Raw genomic sequence first — 18,288 nt, 5'->3', positions numbered from 1 at the left:
GTGGAGCCGCGGTGCGCTGGCCCCGGACGCCCGCCGCCAATCCTGCCAAGAGAGCGGGTCAGGGCGCTAAGGGGTCCGCGCCGCGCCGGGCGCCGCCGCCCTGGCCACCATGTGCTCCCAGCTCTGGTTCCTGACTGACCGGCGCATCCGCGAGGAATACCCGCAGGTGCAGATCCTGCGCGCCCTCCGGCAGCGCTGCTCCGAGCAGGACGTGCGCTTCCGGGCGGTGTTCATGGACCAGATCGCCGTCACCGTCATCGGCGGCCACCTCGGTGAGCGAGGCGGGACCTGGGAGAGCTGGGAGGCGCGCCGGGGTCTCTGAGGGCCGTCCGGGTGGGCGCGCTTTCCTGGGCCTCCCGCAGCCAAGTCTCCTTCCGGCCCTGCAAACCAGCCGCTCTCTCGGGCGAGACCCGTTGTGTTAGAGAAAACCCCTCACCTTCATAACCTCTTTTAACCACTACCATCTGCCCTGAGGCCAAGATTTGAGAAGGTGATTTAATTTACTTAGGGGACTTTGTTTTGTGAGGAACCCAAATTCACCTGCAGCGACCCTGGTGTCCGAGAAAAATCAAGCTGCAAACCCCAAATTTGCAAATTACTTTTTCATCCATACTCTGTCAGTTTAGACTGAGATTTTAGAAGCTAAACTAAATTTGCAAAATTTCTATTATGTTGGATGTTTCGAAACTTTTCCAGCGGTGTATATACATCATTAATGCCCTACATAGAGAATTATACCCAAACCGGGAACCTACATATGGGGAAAACCCAAGGAAGATTGGAGTCATCTCTGAAGTGTAAAGTGGGAGAGGAGACTTTTGATGCGTTTTTTTTTTTTTTTTTTAACTCAGCCTCCTCCCTAAAAGTGTTGAATTCTTATTCCAGAAAAGCCGTGATTTCAGGTACACATCATTCAATCACTCCACTGCTGTGTCCCAGAGACTTTTTGGGGGGGTAAGATGTGGTTGTCATCTCTGACCCTGACCTCAAAAGGTTAAGTATGTTTTCAGATATTCTTAATTAACTGCAAGGCCTTTCTGCTTTAGGAATTTGTGGCTTAGGAACCTCATACCCACTGACTTGCTGATTGTCTCCTTTGCTCCACCAGAGGTGTCCAGCTATTTAAGAGGGTCCAGGACTCAAAGGGGCTTGATTCTAGTTCAGGGTGCTTCTTGGGATACTGTTCATATTATTCTATGGGGTTAAACAGGCACATAATTTGTTTCTTTTCTTTGGCAAGGAAAGGGATTCCAAATTCTGAACAGGATACTTACAAGTGAGATTTTGAGTATGACCAGTCTCTAAGTGGAATATATCAGTTGTAGGTCTTCATCCATAGTTTACCTAACCCTCCATATGTAATATTAGATTGTATGTCCTGTTGAAGAAATACACTACAAACATTAGGTGCCTTATGTTTAAAGAGATGTCTTTCCAATGTAATGTAAAGGGTTTCCTCTCTCTAGCTTCGATTTGCTAAAACTCACAATTAGTTAATGTAGAAATAAACTCCTGAATAGGGAGTCTGCAGACCTGGATTCTCAATACAGCTCTGTATCTTGTCTTTGTTTTGGGTAAGTCACTTTGTCTTTAAATCTCAAGCTTCTCATTTATGAAACTTAGGGTTGAGGTTTCCACAGCTTGAAAATTCCATGTTTTAATACCATATTTAAATAGGATAATCTGTTGTATTTTGCTGATCTAAGTTAGATAGTGAAAACACACACACACCTAATATTCCCCATGCCCCTGTGAGTTTGCTTCTTGCTTATTTCTTTATTTATTTTATAGTTTATGAAGATGTCTTTTTTGAGCTACAGAAACCAGAATTTCACATCATGTTCATTTTGTAGACCCATCATGAATTCTGTGAACAAGTAGGAAAATGCTCTCTGTATCGAAAAAACCCCATTTTTAAGAATCAGTCCTAACACAAGAGAAAATTAAGCGCTCATCCTATAGAAAACATTTACACCCTTTGTCTAGTGTCTTAAAATTTAATGGAATTCATGTGTGGATGTATTCCAGTCAGTTCACAAACCAGGAGTTACTTATTTTTAACTACTAGAAACCCTACATGGCTATTTGCCTGGTGATGGAGAAATTGAAGGTAAGTAATTTTTGATGCAGTTTTCATTTCTTGATAATTCAGAAATGGCTACATACAAATCACAGCACATAAAACAAGCCTATTAGATCACCATTTCTGCTGTTCTTAGCTGTCAAAAGATTTATTGGCTATGGGAATAGGTTAATTCAAGCACAAGAAAGTGAGTTCTGTGAGAAGAGCCACCTTGTTTGCTTTGTTCAGGGCTATGATAGTGACTTGAATGATGCTTTGTATGTAGTAGGCACTCAATTTTTGGATGAATAAAGATGTGAGTTCTATTTCCCAGCTTCTTCTATAGTCAAACTGTAGAAAACCCTCAGCAATTTGCTGAGCCAGTTATTCCCCTGAAAAATACTTCAGAATTCACTTACTTGAAATATAAAGATATACAGTTATAATGATAGTGATGCTATTTCCCTTTTGAGAATTATAGAATATGAGAGCTGAGAAGGACTTGAAGATCATCCATTTTAACTCCTTCATTTTACAAAGAACTTAGGGCTCAAATAGATATAGTGACTTCCTCAATACTAACTAGCTAGCTAGCACATCCACAGTTAAAACAGAACAACCTAATATCTGGGTCTTGGAGTATAGCCCTGGGTTCAATTTCCAACACTGTAAAACAATCTCTGGAATCCCCCCAAAAAACTTGATATCCTAAATCCCAGCCCATTTATACAGATAATTATGCTTTAGATACCCACAACTTATGGTATCTTTCTCAGTAGATGTGGAATTGAGCTGAATTAAATTCAATTTTTTCTCACTAGACACTGACTTTGCAAGCAATTTTGTAATTTAGGAAATTAAGGTACCACCTTTCAAAGTCTTTGTGCCATTACTTCTTCCTTTTCTTCTTTAGATTAGGGTAGGTAGATAATAAAGAAGTTGGTTTGGGGAACATATGGGTGGTCAGTGCCTCAATGAATTGCTTAAATTCATTTGTGAGCTTTCCTCTCTAGAGGCTAATGGGAGACCAAATCCAAGAACTTGAATTTCAGGTTGTATCTGGAAGTAGGATTCAGATAAGAGATTCAAAGTTTTGAATTTAAAGGTTGCAATTATTTTAAATAATATTATACATATAAACAGAAAATGCTATACAAATGCAAGGTTTCATGCTTATTTTTCTTAATGTAGTAATCTACCCTTCCCAAAAAAGATAGTTGGGGAGGTGACTGGGGCAAGGGGAATGATCTTTAGGTGACTCAAGCAATCCTATAGAAAACATCCTCCTTTCACTTCTGTTGGGTGTAGCATTATGAAAATCACAACTATCTCCCATTTCTTTTTTAGAAGCCACAGTTCTTCATTCATTCATTCACCAAATATTTATTAATTATTCTCAACCCTAAGCATAAGGTGATGAACGTGACAAAGTGCACATCATATTATTATTATTACTATTATTAATAGCCATGGCTATCTATCTATCTATTTATAGTGCTTTGTGTAAGGCATAGGTCTAGGTTTTTTTTATTTACATATTAATTCTTATAGATGCCAATGTGGGTCACTGACACATAATAGTGGCTGGGAATTAGAACCAATACTTAGTAATTCTAGTCTAAACATTGTGTGTGTGTCATCCCTTCTGCTCTACATGGGCTTACAGTGACTTCAACATATCACTCTGTGATTCCTGGCCTTACACTAAAAATCCTCTGAGTTGTTCATCTTGCCCCCTCCACATGATGAATTATTATTCATCCCTTAAATCTGGCACAAGTCACTCATCTCTGTATACAAGTCTTTCTTGAACTCCCTACCATGTCTGCAAGTAGTCACTCTCTTCCATGTGCTGCCAAATAACATTTCCATACCTTTAAAAGTTACACTCACCTTTTCAATGTAATGCTTCTATTTACAAGGTTTCTATCCCTTCTCCCCCTGAATAACTGGGGATTCCTCAACTGTATACTCTCTAACTGGTACATAGTAAGCCTACAGTTCCTGTTTGTAGGATGACTGAGTAAAGTGCCTTAAAGGCTAATTTGAAGTACATGAGACTTTTGTTATAATTAGCTTCTGTGTTTGGGAGATCATGATTGAATGTGTAAATGTTTCTGTGATGAGCCATCATAAAGGACAGATTCACTAGTGACGTTAAGTTTTTTTGACCATCTACCCATTTGAATCATTAACTGGCTCAAGAAACTAGCCACTAACTCAGGGACAGAAACCAAAACACATAAAATCAATCTGACCTGGGAAATGAGGTTGTGTTACAGTTTGTCTCTTAGCAGAATGATTCAGCATTCCTTCTGTTACTTTCAGAGCTAAAACCTTGGTGGCCACATCCCTTTTGGGGGGATGTGGGGGATTCTGACCTGGGGCTTTTCATACATTAGGATAGTGCTCCACCATTGAGCTATATTTCCAACCCCATCTGATAATTTATAAATCAAGTTCCTTAAATTAAGGTGTTCTTGAATCCTTATAGTAATCAACTAACATTTAAAAGAGTTGAGGGAGGGGAATGTTAAGTAAATTTGAAAGAGGCAATGGTGTACCCCAGCCTGCCAAAGGACAACCAAAGTCCCCACAGAAAGCATGGATCCCCATCACCCCATCACGGTGCAAAAAGACACTAGCAGGAAAGGGCGCTAAGCTGACTTTTGTGCAGAGAGCTTGATCTTCTGCTAAAGGCCTTTCTGCTAAAGGCCTGTGACTGATACCTTGTAATCTCAGGGACACACTGTGCAGCACTAATGGAAAGAAAAGTCAAAGAATGGGTAGAAGCATTTATTGTATAATGCTTCCAAATTGATGTGAGTGTCACATGGATATGCTTTGCCCCATGGGTCCTCATATCTGTAGGCTGACCCCAAGGACTAAGAATGAGTGGAATGTTTAGTTTATGTTTTTAACAGTCATTTTTAGAGCCACCTCATGAACTGTTGGGAAAAGTTCTAGAACTAGTGAATTGGGATCCTTCATAGATACCAAAGCCTTACTCATAAATTTCCCAACCACCTGTTGCTGCTACCATAACACTTTGACCAAATTTGTTAGGTTTGCCTGGTGGAGGGAGTCCAGCTGTCACTGAGAGATGTCTGAGTCATCCTCAACCGTCCACAGTTCCTCTCACTCCCCTTACTTGCAGGGAGTCCAAGGACACATAGTGCTAGCCCCTCTTACTCCAGCCACTTCCCGGTCACCTTGCCCATTGCCTGAGAGAATGCACCTTACTAGGGGTTTCTGTTGTTTTAATATAAACCTACAACATGATCTGAAATTCTTGGTCTATTTCTGTTTGATCTTCCACTATTAAAAAGTTACTCAAGTCGGGCTGGGGCTGTACCTCAGTGGCAAAGCACTTGCCTAGCATGCGTGAGGCACTGGGTTCAATCCTCAGCACCACATACAAATTGACATATAAAATAAAGGCATTCTGTCCATCTATAACTACAAAAAATTAAAAAATAAAAAAGTTTCTAAGCAGCTGGAGAAAAGTGCTGTCACATTAAAAAAAAGTTACTCAAACTATGAAAAAGTGATAAATTTAAAATACTTTGTGTTAAGGAACAAACAAGCATAATGGTTCTTTACGCCTGTAACTCCATTATTATTAATATGTTAACATATGTCTTAATCTTCACAACAGTCCTATTCATTCATTCCATTCAACAATGTTTATTGAGCATCCATTCTGCCAGGTACTGAGGTAGCAGAGAGTAAAAATAGATATGGTCTTCACCTTCACTGTTATGATTTCATTCATTTGTTAGTTTATTCTGTCAACAAATACCTGTTGAATGCCCACCATTCTAAGTACCAGAGTAAAACAGCCAGAGCCTCTGCCTCTCAAGGAGATTACATTCTAGATGGGTAAGATAGAATATAAATAAGGTAGGTAAAATAACTAGTATATTGGTTGAAAAAGCAAGAAGGAGGACAGAATGTTTCTGGAGGTGAAGGAGGGTTTGCCCTCCCAGGGTGGCTAGAGCTGTCCTCATCCATAGAGGATATCCCTGTAAAGACCTGAAGGAGGCGAGGAAGCAGGCCATTTAGATATGTGACAGCAGAGGAGGCCAGACAAGCGGGATAGCAAGGAGGCCAGTGTGGCAGAGCAGGGTGAGCATGGGGGCGAATATGAGGAGGTTGTCAGAGGCAGGTGGGAGACAAGCAGGGAAGGCTTTGTGGGGACTGAAGGCATTCTGTGTGGATGAGCCTGGGATCCAGTGACTTAGGCTCACAGGGTTATTCTGGAAACAGTTGAGAATAGACTGGTGGGAGCAAAGACAGGAGCAAGGTGATCCCTTAGGAGGTTATTGCTACAATTCAGGCGAGAGATGGTGGTTGGACTAGGGTGATTTCAGGGGAGGTGGTGAAAAGTGGGTCTGGGGCATATTTGAAAGACAAAGTGGTCAGGATTTGCCGGTTGGATCAGATTTGGGTGTCCAGGAGGGACCAGTCAAGGAGGACTCCAAAGTTTTTTGGAACTGATTAGGTAAAAGAATAAAATTTGCTATTTACTCATATGGGAACGGAGAGAGAGGTAGTTTTGGGCGATGATATGTGTCAGAACCTAGTCTGAGATGCCCATTAAACCTCCCGGTAGAAATGCCAAGTAGGCAGCTGATGGTAGATATTGGGATCCAGGGAAAGGCTGGGCTTGGAGATAGGAAAGGAGGTGCATCTTTAAAAGGTGTGCACATAGATGGAGAAGAGAGGGGTCCAAGGTAGAGCTCTGGAGCATTCCTGTCTTGTCAGGGGGAGGAGGCTGAATAAAAGGAGTAAAGAAACCCAGGAGTCTAGGGTGTCCTGGAAGCCAAGTGGAGAAAGTAGCTCCAGAAGGAAGATAATGCTCATATGGTGTCAAGTGTTGCTGTCAGGTCAAGTAAAATGAGGAATGAGAATTGATTTTACAATGTTATTTTAGCAGCTCTAATAAGGGCAGTTTTAGTGAAGTAATGGAAATGACATGCTTTGAAGACTGGCATCTTGGGTGGTTGATGTGAACAGGAATGAAGAACTTGAGGAGACTTGCCTTTGTGATTGCAAAAAAGAATATGTCAGTGAGGTGGTGGTGGTGGTGGTGGCGGTGGTAGTGGTGGTAGTGGTGGTAGGGGTAGCTGCAGCGGTAGGAGAAGGGAGGCAAGAGGGTTTACAAAGCTCTGGGACCCTTCTATTCACAAAAATAAAACCAAGACCCAGAGAGACTTTTGAGTTTTGTCAAGCTACATGCCTGCACAGTATGGAATCAGAGCTCTGATGTGAACGCCAGGACTCTATTCATTTGCCATAATAGCCTTTCATCTCATGTCACCTTGACTTCTTGGAATGCCTGTCCAAGTCTATCTCCTTTCTGAAACTTTCCTTGAATGTTTCCCTCAGGCAGAGATAATCACCCTGAGTGTTTCCCTCTCCTTTGCTGAGATATAAGAATCTATAGGCTCATTAGAGAACTTAGCATATTGACTCCTTTTTTTTTTTTTTTTTTCTTTTTTTGGTACTAGGGATTGGACCCAGGGATGCTGCTTTACCACTGAGCTATGTCCCAAGCCCCTTTTTATTTTTTATTTTGGGACAGGATCTTGCTAAGTTGCTGAACCTCTTCCTAAATTGCTGAGGCTGACCTCAAATTGTGATCCTCCTACTTCAGCCTCCTGAATTGCTGGGATTACAGTCATGCACCACCATACGTGGCCTGACAACTCTATACCTATGTGCTCTGTCCAGGGCATTAAAGGCATTAATAACAGTTGTGTGTTGTCTTTCTTCTTGAATTCCAGGGATATGGTTTCCCTCACACCCCTTTTTCCCCCATGTCCTTTAGATGGTACCTATTCCTTAGCTATCAGTTGCCTGCCCGTTCCTTTTGGCCCTTACCATTGACTGTACATTGGGCCCCCACTTTCAGCCACTGACTTCTGCACCTCTCTCTGATGGCTACTGTGGGTCACAGGAGCCCACTCTGCCCACATATGCATGGCAAGCCCAAGGGTCGGGGAATTAAAGCCATGCTCTCAGACAGGTTTCAACCAAAGGGCGAGTTGGTGTCCAAAGTTCTAAATCGTTTGCTCCCTGGCTCCCCAGGTGGAATAACTGAGATGTGTGTACCAATCCTCAGCAGGCCTCAGCTCCAGTAGGTGGTAACTCAAAATACAATAACCTTAGTTTGCCACATTCTCTCCCCCACCAGTGTTTCTTCAAATTCTCACTCAAATAGGCTACTTGCACTTAAATCATGGTCTCGGGGTGTGCTTCTGGGAAAACCCGAACTAGCTGTGGGATTGGCCCAAAGTAGGCACTCAATAAATATTTGCTGAATGAATTCATAAAACAATAAACTTGTTGAATGAGTGAATGAATGACAAAGTCATGTCTCTATCTTTCTCCATAAGGAGACTAAGCTCCTGGTTGGCAGAGACCACCTGGTTCATCTTTGTATTCCTGCTTAATAGTGTGTCTGACTCACACCAACAGTTCCATAAAGGGTGAGTTGAATTAAATGACCTCAAAATAGCCCTTGGTGGAAAGTGAAAGTGGCCACATAACAAACTGTGGGTTTTAGCGAGGTGGAGGTAAAATTTCTTTGGGCATCTGCACCAAGAACTTTTTAAAAGCAAAGGAGCGGTGGTGACAGCATGTACTGGGGAATTAAAAATAACTTTCTTATGAGAAATGCTTTGGATGGAACAGGAAAAAATAAGGGGAAAGCTGGAGAATGACAGGAGCCAGGTCATGTTTGGATGATACAGCTTCCTCAGGACAAGCAAGAAAATCCAAGGTGCTACATGGGTTAGCCTCCGTAGTGGTGTTGTTGATTTCTGACACATTTCAGAGCTGCCAACCACTGATTCACAGTCCTGCTAAAATAGAAGGTCCTAAGAGGTACCGTGAGTGAGGGCCTTTGCTCTGGTGCTGCAGGGTCCCACTGCTTCCCTATTTCTGCTGTTTGCTTTATACATGAAGTTCTTTTGGGGGGAGACTGGGACTGAGCTCAGGGGGGCACTCAACCACTGAGCCACATCCCCAGCCTTATTTTGTATTTTATTTAGAGACAAGGTCTCACTGAGTTGCTGAGTGCCTTGCCATTGCTGAGGCTGGCTTTGAACTCTTGATCCTCCTGCCTCAGCCTCCTGGGATTATAGGTGTGCACCACTGCACCCAGCTGTACATGAAGATTTTTTTGTAGCATGTTAGAAACCAGTTTAGTGTTGAAGCTTTCTTTTGTGCTGCCAAGGATGTCGTGTGTGTGCACACACAAGTGATGCGTGTGCACAGGGTGGGAGGGTGGTGACCCGTTATGTATCAGTTCTATGTAAAGGCCAAGATATTTATAGTCAAATCTGTTCCAATGATCAGTGTTATAAGATGCCTTTCTTTAAATGATATGATATATGTTAAAGTTCTTGGCAAAGCACCTTCAACACAACAGATGCTCAATAAAAATGCTAGGTGAATTCGGATCTGAATTATAGCACCTTTTATTACCCATGCTTCTACTCCCTCTATGGGTATGAATGATTGAGAATAGCTTTTAAATTTTAGGGCACTACTTTCGAAAAATGATTTGCTTATTTCACAGTAATACTATTTCTCTTCGTTATGAAGTGCTTTTTTTTATTTTGGCTATTACACATACAAATGCATAAGTCTAGTTTTGTAGAATTTAATTTATCTCAATATATAGGTTACAAAAAACAGATTCAGTTCTTTGGGAGGGTTACCCTAGTTTTCTATCTTGTTTTTAATATATTAAAATATTTCCAAATGAAAGGAGAGTTTAAAAAGAAATCAGGACCCAATCACGCACAAAAGTAGATTATTCTTTTTAGAAGTAAGCTGGAGAAAACGTTGTTTTGGTTTCAAAAGGTTGACTTAGACTAGGTTGACTTTTGGTCACTGTACTAACTAGTTTGGGGTCTGATTTATTTTTTAAATTTAACATCATCATCATCATCATTATTATTGTTCACTACTGTCTTTTTTTTTTTTAACCTGTTTAGGACTGAGTGGTCATTTCAGTTTAGTCTTTGTTTTGTTTTGTTTTAAGTAATGTGAAATTAAGCGTAGTAAGTCACAAACCCAGTCTGGAAATCTAGGGGACCTCATATATCCCAGAAGCAGTGCATCTCCTTTCCTACCTCCCTAAGTTAAAGTGATGCCCAATCATGGAAAATCCCTTGTTTGAGGACAAGAACTGCTCTCTGTTCAGGGCTTTTCTTCCATTCACTGCAGCTAAACAGAGCCCTGTCCTCCTCATGTCCTGCATCAGCTTCTCATTTCTTTGTCTTGAAGCCTGTAGATTGCTGTGGGAATGTTAAAGATTCTGGGAAAGGTGACAGGTTAAGTAAGCTTTATTCTGCATTAAGCTTATCAGGTCCTTTCCTGAATAGGAGATGTTAATGAGAGAGAGCAGAGATTACTTACATGGTTAAAGGTCTCAGAATTCAGACACATTTACTAAGGGGCCAGCTTTAAATCCAGATTGTTCTTGGCCATGGTGTTGAAGCTGCTTCTCCCACTGAAGCCATTATGAGGGGCAGCCTTTTGTCTGCCAGAAGTCACACTCTAGAAATGAGATGGAGAAGGCAAGGGGAATGATGAGGGGTCAAGCAATGTTGCCCAGAGCGAGAATGTCAGAACCGTGCCAGTGGATTAAGATAGAGTCATCACTTAGTATCAATAGGGGATTGTCCCAGGACTCCCCCCACCCCACACCAATATCTGAGGATGTTCAAGTCCTTTATATAAAATAATATAGTATTTACATATAACCTACACACAGACTTCTGTATACATGAAATCATCTCCAGATTACTTATGGTACCCAATACAATGTAAATGCTATATAAACAGTTGTGGTTCCCCCCTACCCCCTGCCCTGTCATGCTGCAGTCGATCCCAGGGCCTTGCCCATGCTTGGCAAGTGCTCCACCATTGAGCTCCTCACCAGCCCTATTACTAGTTGTTATACTGTATTGTTTAGGAAATAATGACAAGATATACATTTGTGCATGTTCAGTAGAGGTGCATATTAATTTTTTTTTTGAGTACTTTCTATCCACAGTTGGTTGGATCCGCACATGTGGAACCATGGATATGGAGGGCCGGCGTGATTAGTTTTGCAGACGCACCCTAAAGCCCTCTGCACAGGGCTGGACAGCAGCACAGAGTCAGACACCAGACCTGTCTAACTGCTTGGTGGAGCCTTTTCGGCTCCACTTTAACCCATTCCATTCTTCATTTATTAAAGGCTTCAGTTGGAATGAGCCAGGCCCAAAGATATACCTTTGGAGAAGAGAGATGAAGTCCTGGTAAGACTTCCTAGGTATATGTGAATCTGCTTGTTGAGGCTGAGCTGTCTCTGTGCACTTGTGGTTGGTACTTCCAGAAATGGATTAAATTATTTTCTTCCCACTTAGAAGTTTGTTTGTCTGTGGCTTCACGTTGGGATTTGAAAGCCAGATGTTTTTTGTTGCTTCCCGCTTTTATAGGTCACTTTTCTGTTGCAAAGCCATTTTTCTCATTAGGTGGTAAAAAAAATCTCCATAAATTGTCCTACCTTGCTGAGTGGAGTGCCTTGCATATGTATAGCATTTTATGGTTTTCAAAGCACTTTTGCCTATACAATCTCACTGTGTAATGCTGTACTGGGTGTTCTGTATATACTCGCCATTTCCATCAACTCAGATACTTCTCTTTCTTCTACCATTTTTGAGGATAACACACAGGGTCATTCCCTCCTTCCTTTCATATTATTTTCCCCAGGGCTATAAGTGGCAAAGGAATATTTCAAAGTACAATAAAAGCATCCCATATGAGTGATACTGCTTTTTGATGGCAAAGTGAAGATAACCTGGAGGCTTTTTATCCCTGTGAATTATGTTCTACTTTCTTAGGTTCATACTATCAGCAGGAATACTGAAAACAATTTAGCTTAGTAATTGCACCTGTGCACCCTGCCTTTTTAAATTGGTGAAACATCTCCTACAAGTGTGGTAGATCCACCTAGTATTCTGTGGGTTTATTTTTTTGTTTTTGTTTTTGTGCTTAGTGCTCCCCCCCCCCTTCTTTCTCAACTTAGAGCTTTGGTATTGTTAGTATTCATCCCTGATGGAGAAATTGTGTCTACCATGCACTAAGCATGGTTCTAGAGGCTGGATTCAGCAAAGAATTCCCAGACAAAATACTGCTTTTATGGCTAGCTCTATGTCTTGGAGTCTTTGAAGATAAGCCATAAATTTTTTTGCATAGAACTCCTTCAATAACTTGAAGACTGCTCAGTTTCTTCTGAGTCTTCACGTCAAGCCAATGCTCCCAATTAACCCAGTGTAATACAGCTTCAGGTCTTTTCACTGTATGTATTGTCATATATTTCAATTAATATTATTTAATACTGAATATTGAGTTTGATATCTGTTAAATACTGAATTAAATTGATTTTTAGTAGACTGATTTTTTAAAAATTCTTTTTGTTATAAAGGTAATATGCACTTGGAGAATTCTGGAAAATACAAATAAATATAAAACATAAAAAAGAAGTTATCTGTAGTTCCATTACCACTGTTAAAATGTTGGTATATTTCCTCCTAGCCTTTTTCAATTTGTATCTGTTTATATAGTTGAGATTGGAATGCAATATTTATAATTTTGTATCCTGTTTTCCACTAAACATTGATACTTACACATTTGACAAATAACAGTATATTCATAAAAATCATTTAAATAGTTGCAGAATGTTCCAGCCAGATAGACTTATTAAGATGAAGTCATAAAGGAGTATGTGGATTCCTGAATGGGGCTGCACTTTTTGCCTTTTCCTCAAGTCCTCAACCTCCTAAACCACTGTGCTTTAAGTACTTACTACTAGTCCTGTATGGAAGGAAAATGCTGGAATACATATCTCCTGCTGATTCCTCTAATTTGGTTTATTACTGATATGCTGCTCTTTTCCCTTTCTGTTCATCGCTTGGTGTTTTCTCATTATCATTTGCTGCCCATCCTTTTGGAGAATAGAGTTACCTATAGATCTTCTTGTAACACACACCAGAATATCCCAGTGGCTATTTTTGAGGCTCTGTTCCCACCAGGTTCAATCTTGAGGAGTCTGTTGGAAGCAGTTCTTTGGGTGAACTGAATCATGGCAGCACAGGGCTCACTCTGGTCCTTGGATTGCAGGCCTCCAGCTGAACCAGAAGGCCCTTACCACCTTTCCAGATGTGGTGGTTGTCCGGGTGTCCACACCCTCTGTGCAGTCAGACAGCGACATCACTGTCCTGCGGCACCTGGAGAAGCTGGGCTGCCGCTTGGTCAACCGCCCACAGAGCATCTTAAACTGCATCAACAAATTCTGGACGTTCCAAGAGCTGGCTGGACATGGGGTCCCCATGCCAGACACTTTCTCCTACGGTGAGTCTCCTTAAAATACAGTAGGAACTTATCTTTCCAAACCTTCTGCCTCTCTGTGTTTTCTCTCATCAGAAACCTTCCAGTATGACTTGCTTTTCAATGTGAGTCTGTTCATTTTAGGTGATTCAATATCTTGAGTCTTTATCCTGGCCATTCCCTCTGTCTGAAATGTCTTTGCTTTTTTCTGTCTGTAAGTCAGTCGCCAAATATGTGTCTGTTGACACTGCATGCCAGCCACAGTACCAGGCACAGGGCCATAGCAGTGAGAGTCCTTCCTGAGGTATTCCCAGTCCATCAGAGGCAGAAGACAACAGGTAAATGGGCAAGTTCAGTCCAGACCATTCAGTGTCTTGGTGAGACTTAGTGATCCCGGGTAATCCCAATGCAGTTTAGAAGACTTTAGAGAATGCTTCCTAAAGGAGATAACATCCATCTAAGTTGAAGTTGTCCTGCTAAAAGAAGGGGTATGGGAGGGGGGTGTAATCTAAGCAGAGAGAACATCAGAAGACCTGGTGGTAAGAGAAAACCTGACCTATTGGTGGTATTGAGAATAGTGTGTAGAATGTAAAGAGAGAGAAAATTGAACTCTAGGATTGGAAAGATCAAACGGTGCCATAATAGCACATAAATGAGATGATAGGGTTAATCCAAGACTAACAGGAAGTTATCAGAGGACTTTCATCAGGGAGGTGGCCTGGTCAGAGTGACAGGGCAGAAGATCATTTTGGCTACTCTGTGGAGAAAGAATTGGATGGGGCCAAGTAGAGATAGATAAGAAGTTAATCACAGGAATAACATCCCATCATATTTACTGGCCCCCGCCATGTTCAAGAGGGAATTCTACAAGGAGTGTTCACTGGGGATGGGAAACTTGAGGGCCATCCTAGAATTCTGCCCCCCATAGCCAGGATTACATGAACTGGAGCTACGGGCACCCACCACCACCACACGGGTGCTTGGTAAATCTTGATTTCCATACCTCTCTGCTCCCACCTTTTACATTACAGGCACATAATGTATGTCTGTTGGGTCTAATGGGTTTGAATTGTCTTAATCAGGGAGATATGCAGCCTCCTGCAGAAGGGGCTGGGCTGACCACTCCCTGACAATCAGTTTTATCTTTGCTGACTCTCACCCTTTCTTGGCAGGTGGACATGAAGACTTTTCAAAAATGATCGATGAAGCTGAGCCCCTGGGCTACCCAGTCGTGGTGAAGAGCACGCGAGGCCACCAGGGTCAGTGCTTCCCTTCCTGGGCTTCCTGGGTGATCAGTCTGCAAGGGCAGCAGTTCCACCTGCACAAGTGGAAGCGCTGCTTGAGGAGCTTGCAGGGTGATTCTCCTGGTCCCCTCCACTTGGTCCTCTCTGTCCTTGCTTTTGTCAGACCTTTATCCTCTTTTCTTGGGCTATTGCAATAGACATCTGTCTTTATTGATGGGTTTCTGAGCTCCTCTGCTAGTGCAACCTCTGTTCATCTTATTTTATTCATTTATTTTTTGGGGGGAGGAGTGATTTCTCTGAAACAGATGTATTCTTGTCACTCTTTTGCTGAACAGCCCCCACTGCAGCCCCTGTGTTGCTGTTAGACTAAGTCCATATTCCTTATCATGGCACTAGGGCCCCGGGCAGACAGCTTCAACCTTCCTTTGCAGTCTTCTCTGGTCATGTGGACCCCCCATAGTCCACTCCCCACTGCCTCTCATTCACCAGCTAGACCATGCTTTTTCCTCTCCATAATCCTTTGCCCTCTTCACTTTTCTGGGAGCACCATCTTCCTCTGCCCACCTGGTCAACTTTGGCTCATCCTATAAGGCCAGCTCCTAATACCATTTCTTTTCTATCCTCATCCCTGGTCTTCCTTACTGTCTTCCAGACAAAATTAATTGCTCTAGCCTTTTTGTTTCCATATCACTTTGTACATGTTTCTGTCATAGTGCTACTCCTGGTGACCGCTTTAGGTGTAAGTGCCTGTTTCCTTCATTAGACTGTAAGCAGCTCAAGGGTAGGGACTAGATTCTGAACCTGTCTCTGTGAGGCCCAATACAGGGCTCGGTGCATACCAAGGACTCAGCAGAAGAAAGCGTCCTCCTGTAGTATGTGAGCAGGTAACTCTCCATGAGGCCCGGATGGCATAGCATGCTTAGGCTCAGGCATCTGGAGAAGGGGAAATAGCCCCAAACAGGTATGTGATGACACTGTCTGTGAAGTAGGGTCTGTGACATAGAAATGAACCAGACATAATCACTGCTCTCAAGGAGCCCCAGTGAGTAGACCAGAGAGGGGTTCCATTGCAGGGTAATGACCACTCTAGCAGACAGGCCTGAAGGAGGGAGGAGTTCACTCTGCTACGAAAGGAGATTTAAGTTACCATGTAGAATTTGAACTGGAAGAGATGAGTGAACACACAGAAGCAAGTGTGAACGAAACCGCTAGTGGGAGAAGAAAAGACTATTGAGCAAGAGAAGTTAGCAAAGGGGAGCTTTGATACTATTCACATAAGCTGCTGTGCTAAAATCTAACCAATCTCATCACTATTTTTAAAAATTGTAAAATGTACATAAAATGCAACTAATATTTATCAAGTGCCTATAGAATGCCATGTACTATTCTAGATTCTAAGGATATAGATAAGAACAACACATGGGCTTGGGATATAGCTCAGTTGGTTGAGTGCTTGCACAAGGCCCTGGGTTCAATCCCCAGCACCACACATACACACACACACACACAAAAAAAAAAAAAAAAACACAAAAATTCTTGTCCTCAAGAAGCTTACATTATAGAAAAGTGTGATAGACAATAAACAGAAATTAAACATAACATGTTATATTTTTTAAAGTTTTAAAAATTGAGATATAATCTATAAGTATTCCTAAATACTTACTACTGTTAAGTTATAAAATTCAGTGGATTTTAGTATAGTCACTATGTCTTATGATAATAACCACTGTCTAATTTCAGAACATTTCTATCTCCCCACCACCAAAGAAACCTTGTACCTATTATATCAAAATGGACTCTACTGTCATGTATAACTAAAAAGAACCAATAAAAATAAAAATTAAAAAAAAAGAAGTTAGTCCTAATTGCCCTTTCCCTAGTCCCTGGAAACCACTATTCTATTTTCTGTCTCCATGGATTTGCCTGTTTTGGATATTTTTAAATAAATGGATTCATATAATAGATGGACTTTGGTGTCTGGCTTCTTAGCATGTTTTCAGAGTTTATCCATGTTGTAGCATGTAACACTGCTCTACCCCTTTTGAGGAGTCAGTGATACTCCATTGTATAGATATACCACATTTTGTTTACCTGTTCATTGGTTGGTGGACATTTGGGTTGTTTATTACCACTTTGTGACTATTAAGAATAATGCTGCTATATGAACATTTGTGTACAGGTTTTCATGTGACCAGACATTTTCATTTCTCTTGAGTATCTGGAAATGGAATTGCCAAGTGCTGTGGTAATTCTCTGCTTCACTTTTAGAAGACTGCCGAGTTGCTTTCTACAGTGCTTATGCCATTTTACATTCCCACCAGCAACATCATATGAGAGTTTCCTTTGCACATGTCCTTGCCAATGCTTGTTATTTTCTATGTATGCATGTATGCATGTTTATTAGAACCATCCTAGTGGGCATGCAGTGGTTATTTCCTTATGGTTTTGATTTGTATTTCCCTAATGACTGATTATGTCAAGCATCTTTTCATGTGCTTAGGGGCCATATTTAAATTTTCTTTGGAGGAAAATTTACTCAAATCCTCTGCCCATTTTTAAACTAGTTCCTTTATTTTTGAGTTTTATAGGTTCTTTAATGTGGATACTTGACTCTTCTTAAATATATAATTTGAACTTTTTGTTTTTAACCATTTTGTATGTTGCCTTTTCATTTCTTTCTTTCTTTTTTTTTTTTTTAGGTACTGGGGATTGAACCCAGGGGGGCTTAACCACTGAGCCACATTCCCAGCCCTTTTTTTTTTTTTCATATTTTATTAAAGACAGGGTCTTGCTGAGTTGCTAAGTGCCTCACTAATTTGCTGAGATGGGCTTTGAACTTGTGATCTTCCTGCTTCAGTTTCCAGAGCCACTGGGATTATGGGCATGTTCTTGGTAGTGTCTTTGGTGCACAAAAGGTTTTTTATTTTGATAAAGCTAATTTTATTCTTTCTTCGGGTTCTGTGTGCTTTTGATATTATTTTTGTGCTTGCCTAATCCAAGGTCACATTGATTTACGTAAGCTTCCTTCTGAGAGTTTTATAGTTTTATATCTGAGTCTTTGATCCATTCTGAGTTCATTTTTGTATATGGCATGAGGTCAGGGTCCAGCTTGATTCTTTTACAGGTGAATATTCAGTTTCCCCGGTACCATTTGTTGAAGAGACTGTTTGTTTCCCATTGATTGCTCTGGGAATCCTTATCAAAAATTTGACCAGGCTGCAGATATAGCTCTTTGGTAGAGTACTTGCCTATGTGTGAGGCCCTGGGTTCAATCCCTAGCACTGAACAACAACAATGAAAAACTCAGTTGACAATATATGTGAAGGTTTATTTCTGAGCTCTCAAACTTTCTTTTTTTTAAATCTGTATCTCAATTTCATATCATTGACATATATGTCTGTCTTTATGCCAGGCCACATTGTCTTAATTACTATGTCTTCGTAGTAAGTTTAAAATTGGGAAGTGTGAATCTTCCAATTTTGTCTTTCTTCTTCAAAATTATTTTGACTTTTTGGGATCCTTTGCAATACCATATGAATTTTAGGATTAGCTTGTTGATTTCTTCCAAAAAGGAAGTTGGAATTTTGATAG

At 41.2% G+C, this 18,288-nt stretch overlaps 1 protein-coding gene across 1 annotated transcript in view; it reads left to right on the top strand.

Annotated features, from left to right (window-relative positions):
* The first annotated feature begins 6 nt into the window (after window positions 1–6).
* Window positions 7–18,288, top strand: part of Rimkla (ribosomal modification protein rimK like family member A) — a 33,713-nt gene continuing 15,431 nt past the window's right edge. Inside the window, exons 1-3 of the mRNA XM_015484856.2 lie at window positions 7–272; window positions 13,247–13,477; window positions 14,626–14,712. Coding sequence (XP_015340342.1) covers window positions 110–272; window positions 13,247–13,477; window positions 14,626–14,712 — 481 coding nt within the window. The 5' untranslated portion in view covers window positions 7–109. The remainder of the gene's footprint in view (window positions 273–13,246; window positions 13,478–14,625; window positions 14,713–18,288) is intronic.

This window comes from Marmota marmota, unplaced genomic scaffold (genome assembly GCF_001458135.2).
Source record: "Marmota marmota marmota unplaced genomic scaffold, marMar, whole genome shotgun sequence".
NCBI classification, from domain to species: Eukaryota; Metazoa; Chordata; class Mammalia; order Rodentia; family Sciuridae; genus Marmota; species Marmota marmota.
The sequence above is the reverse complement of the archived record's forward strand: the minus strand, read 5'-3'. Positions and strand labels throughout refer to the sequence as shown.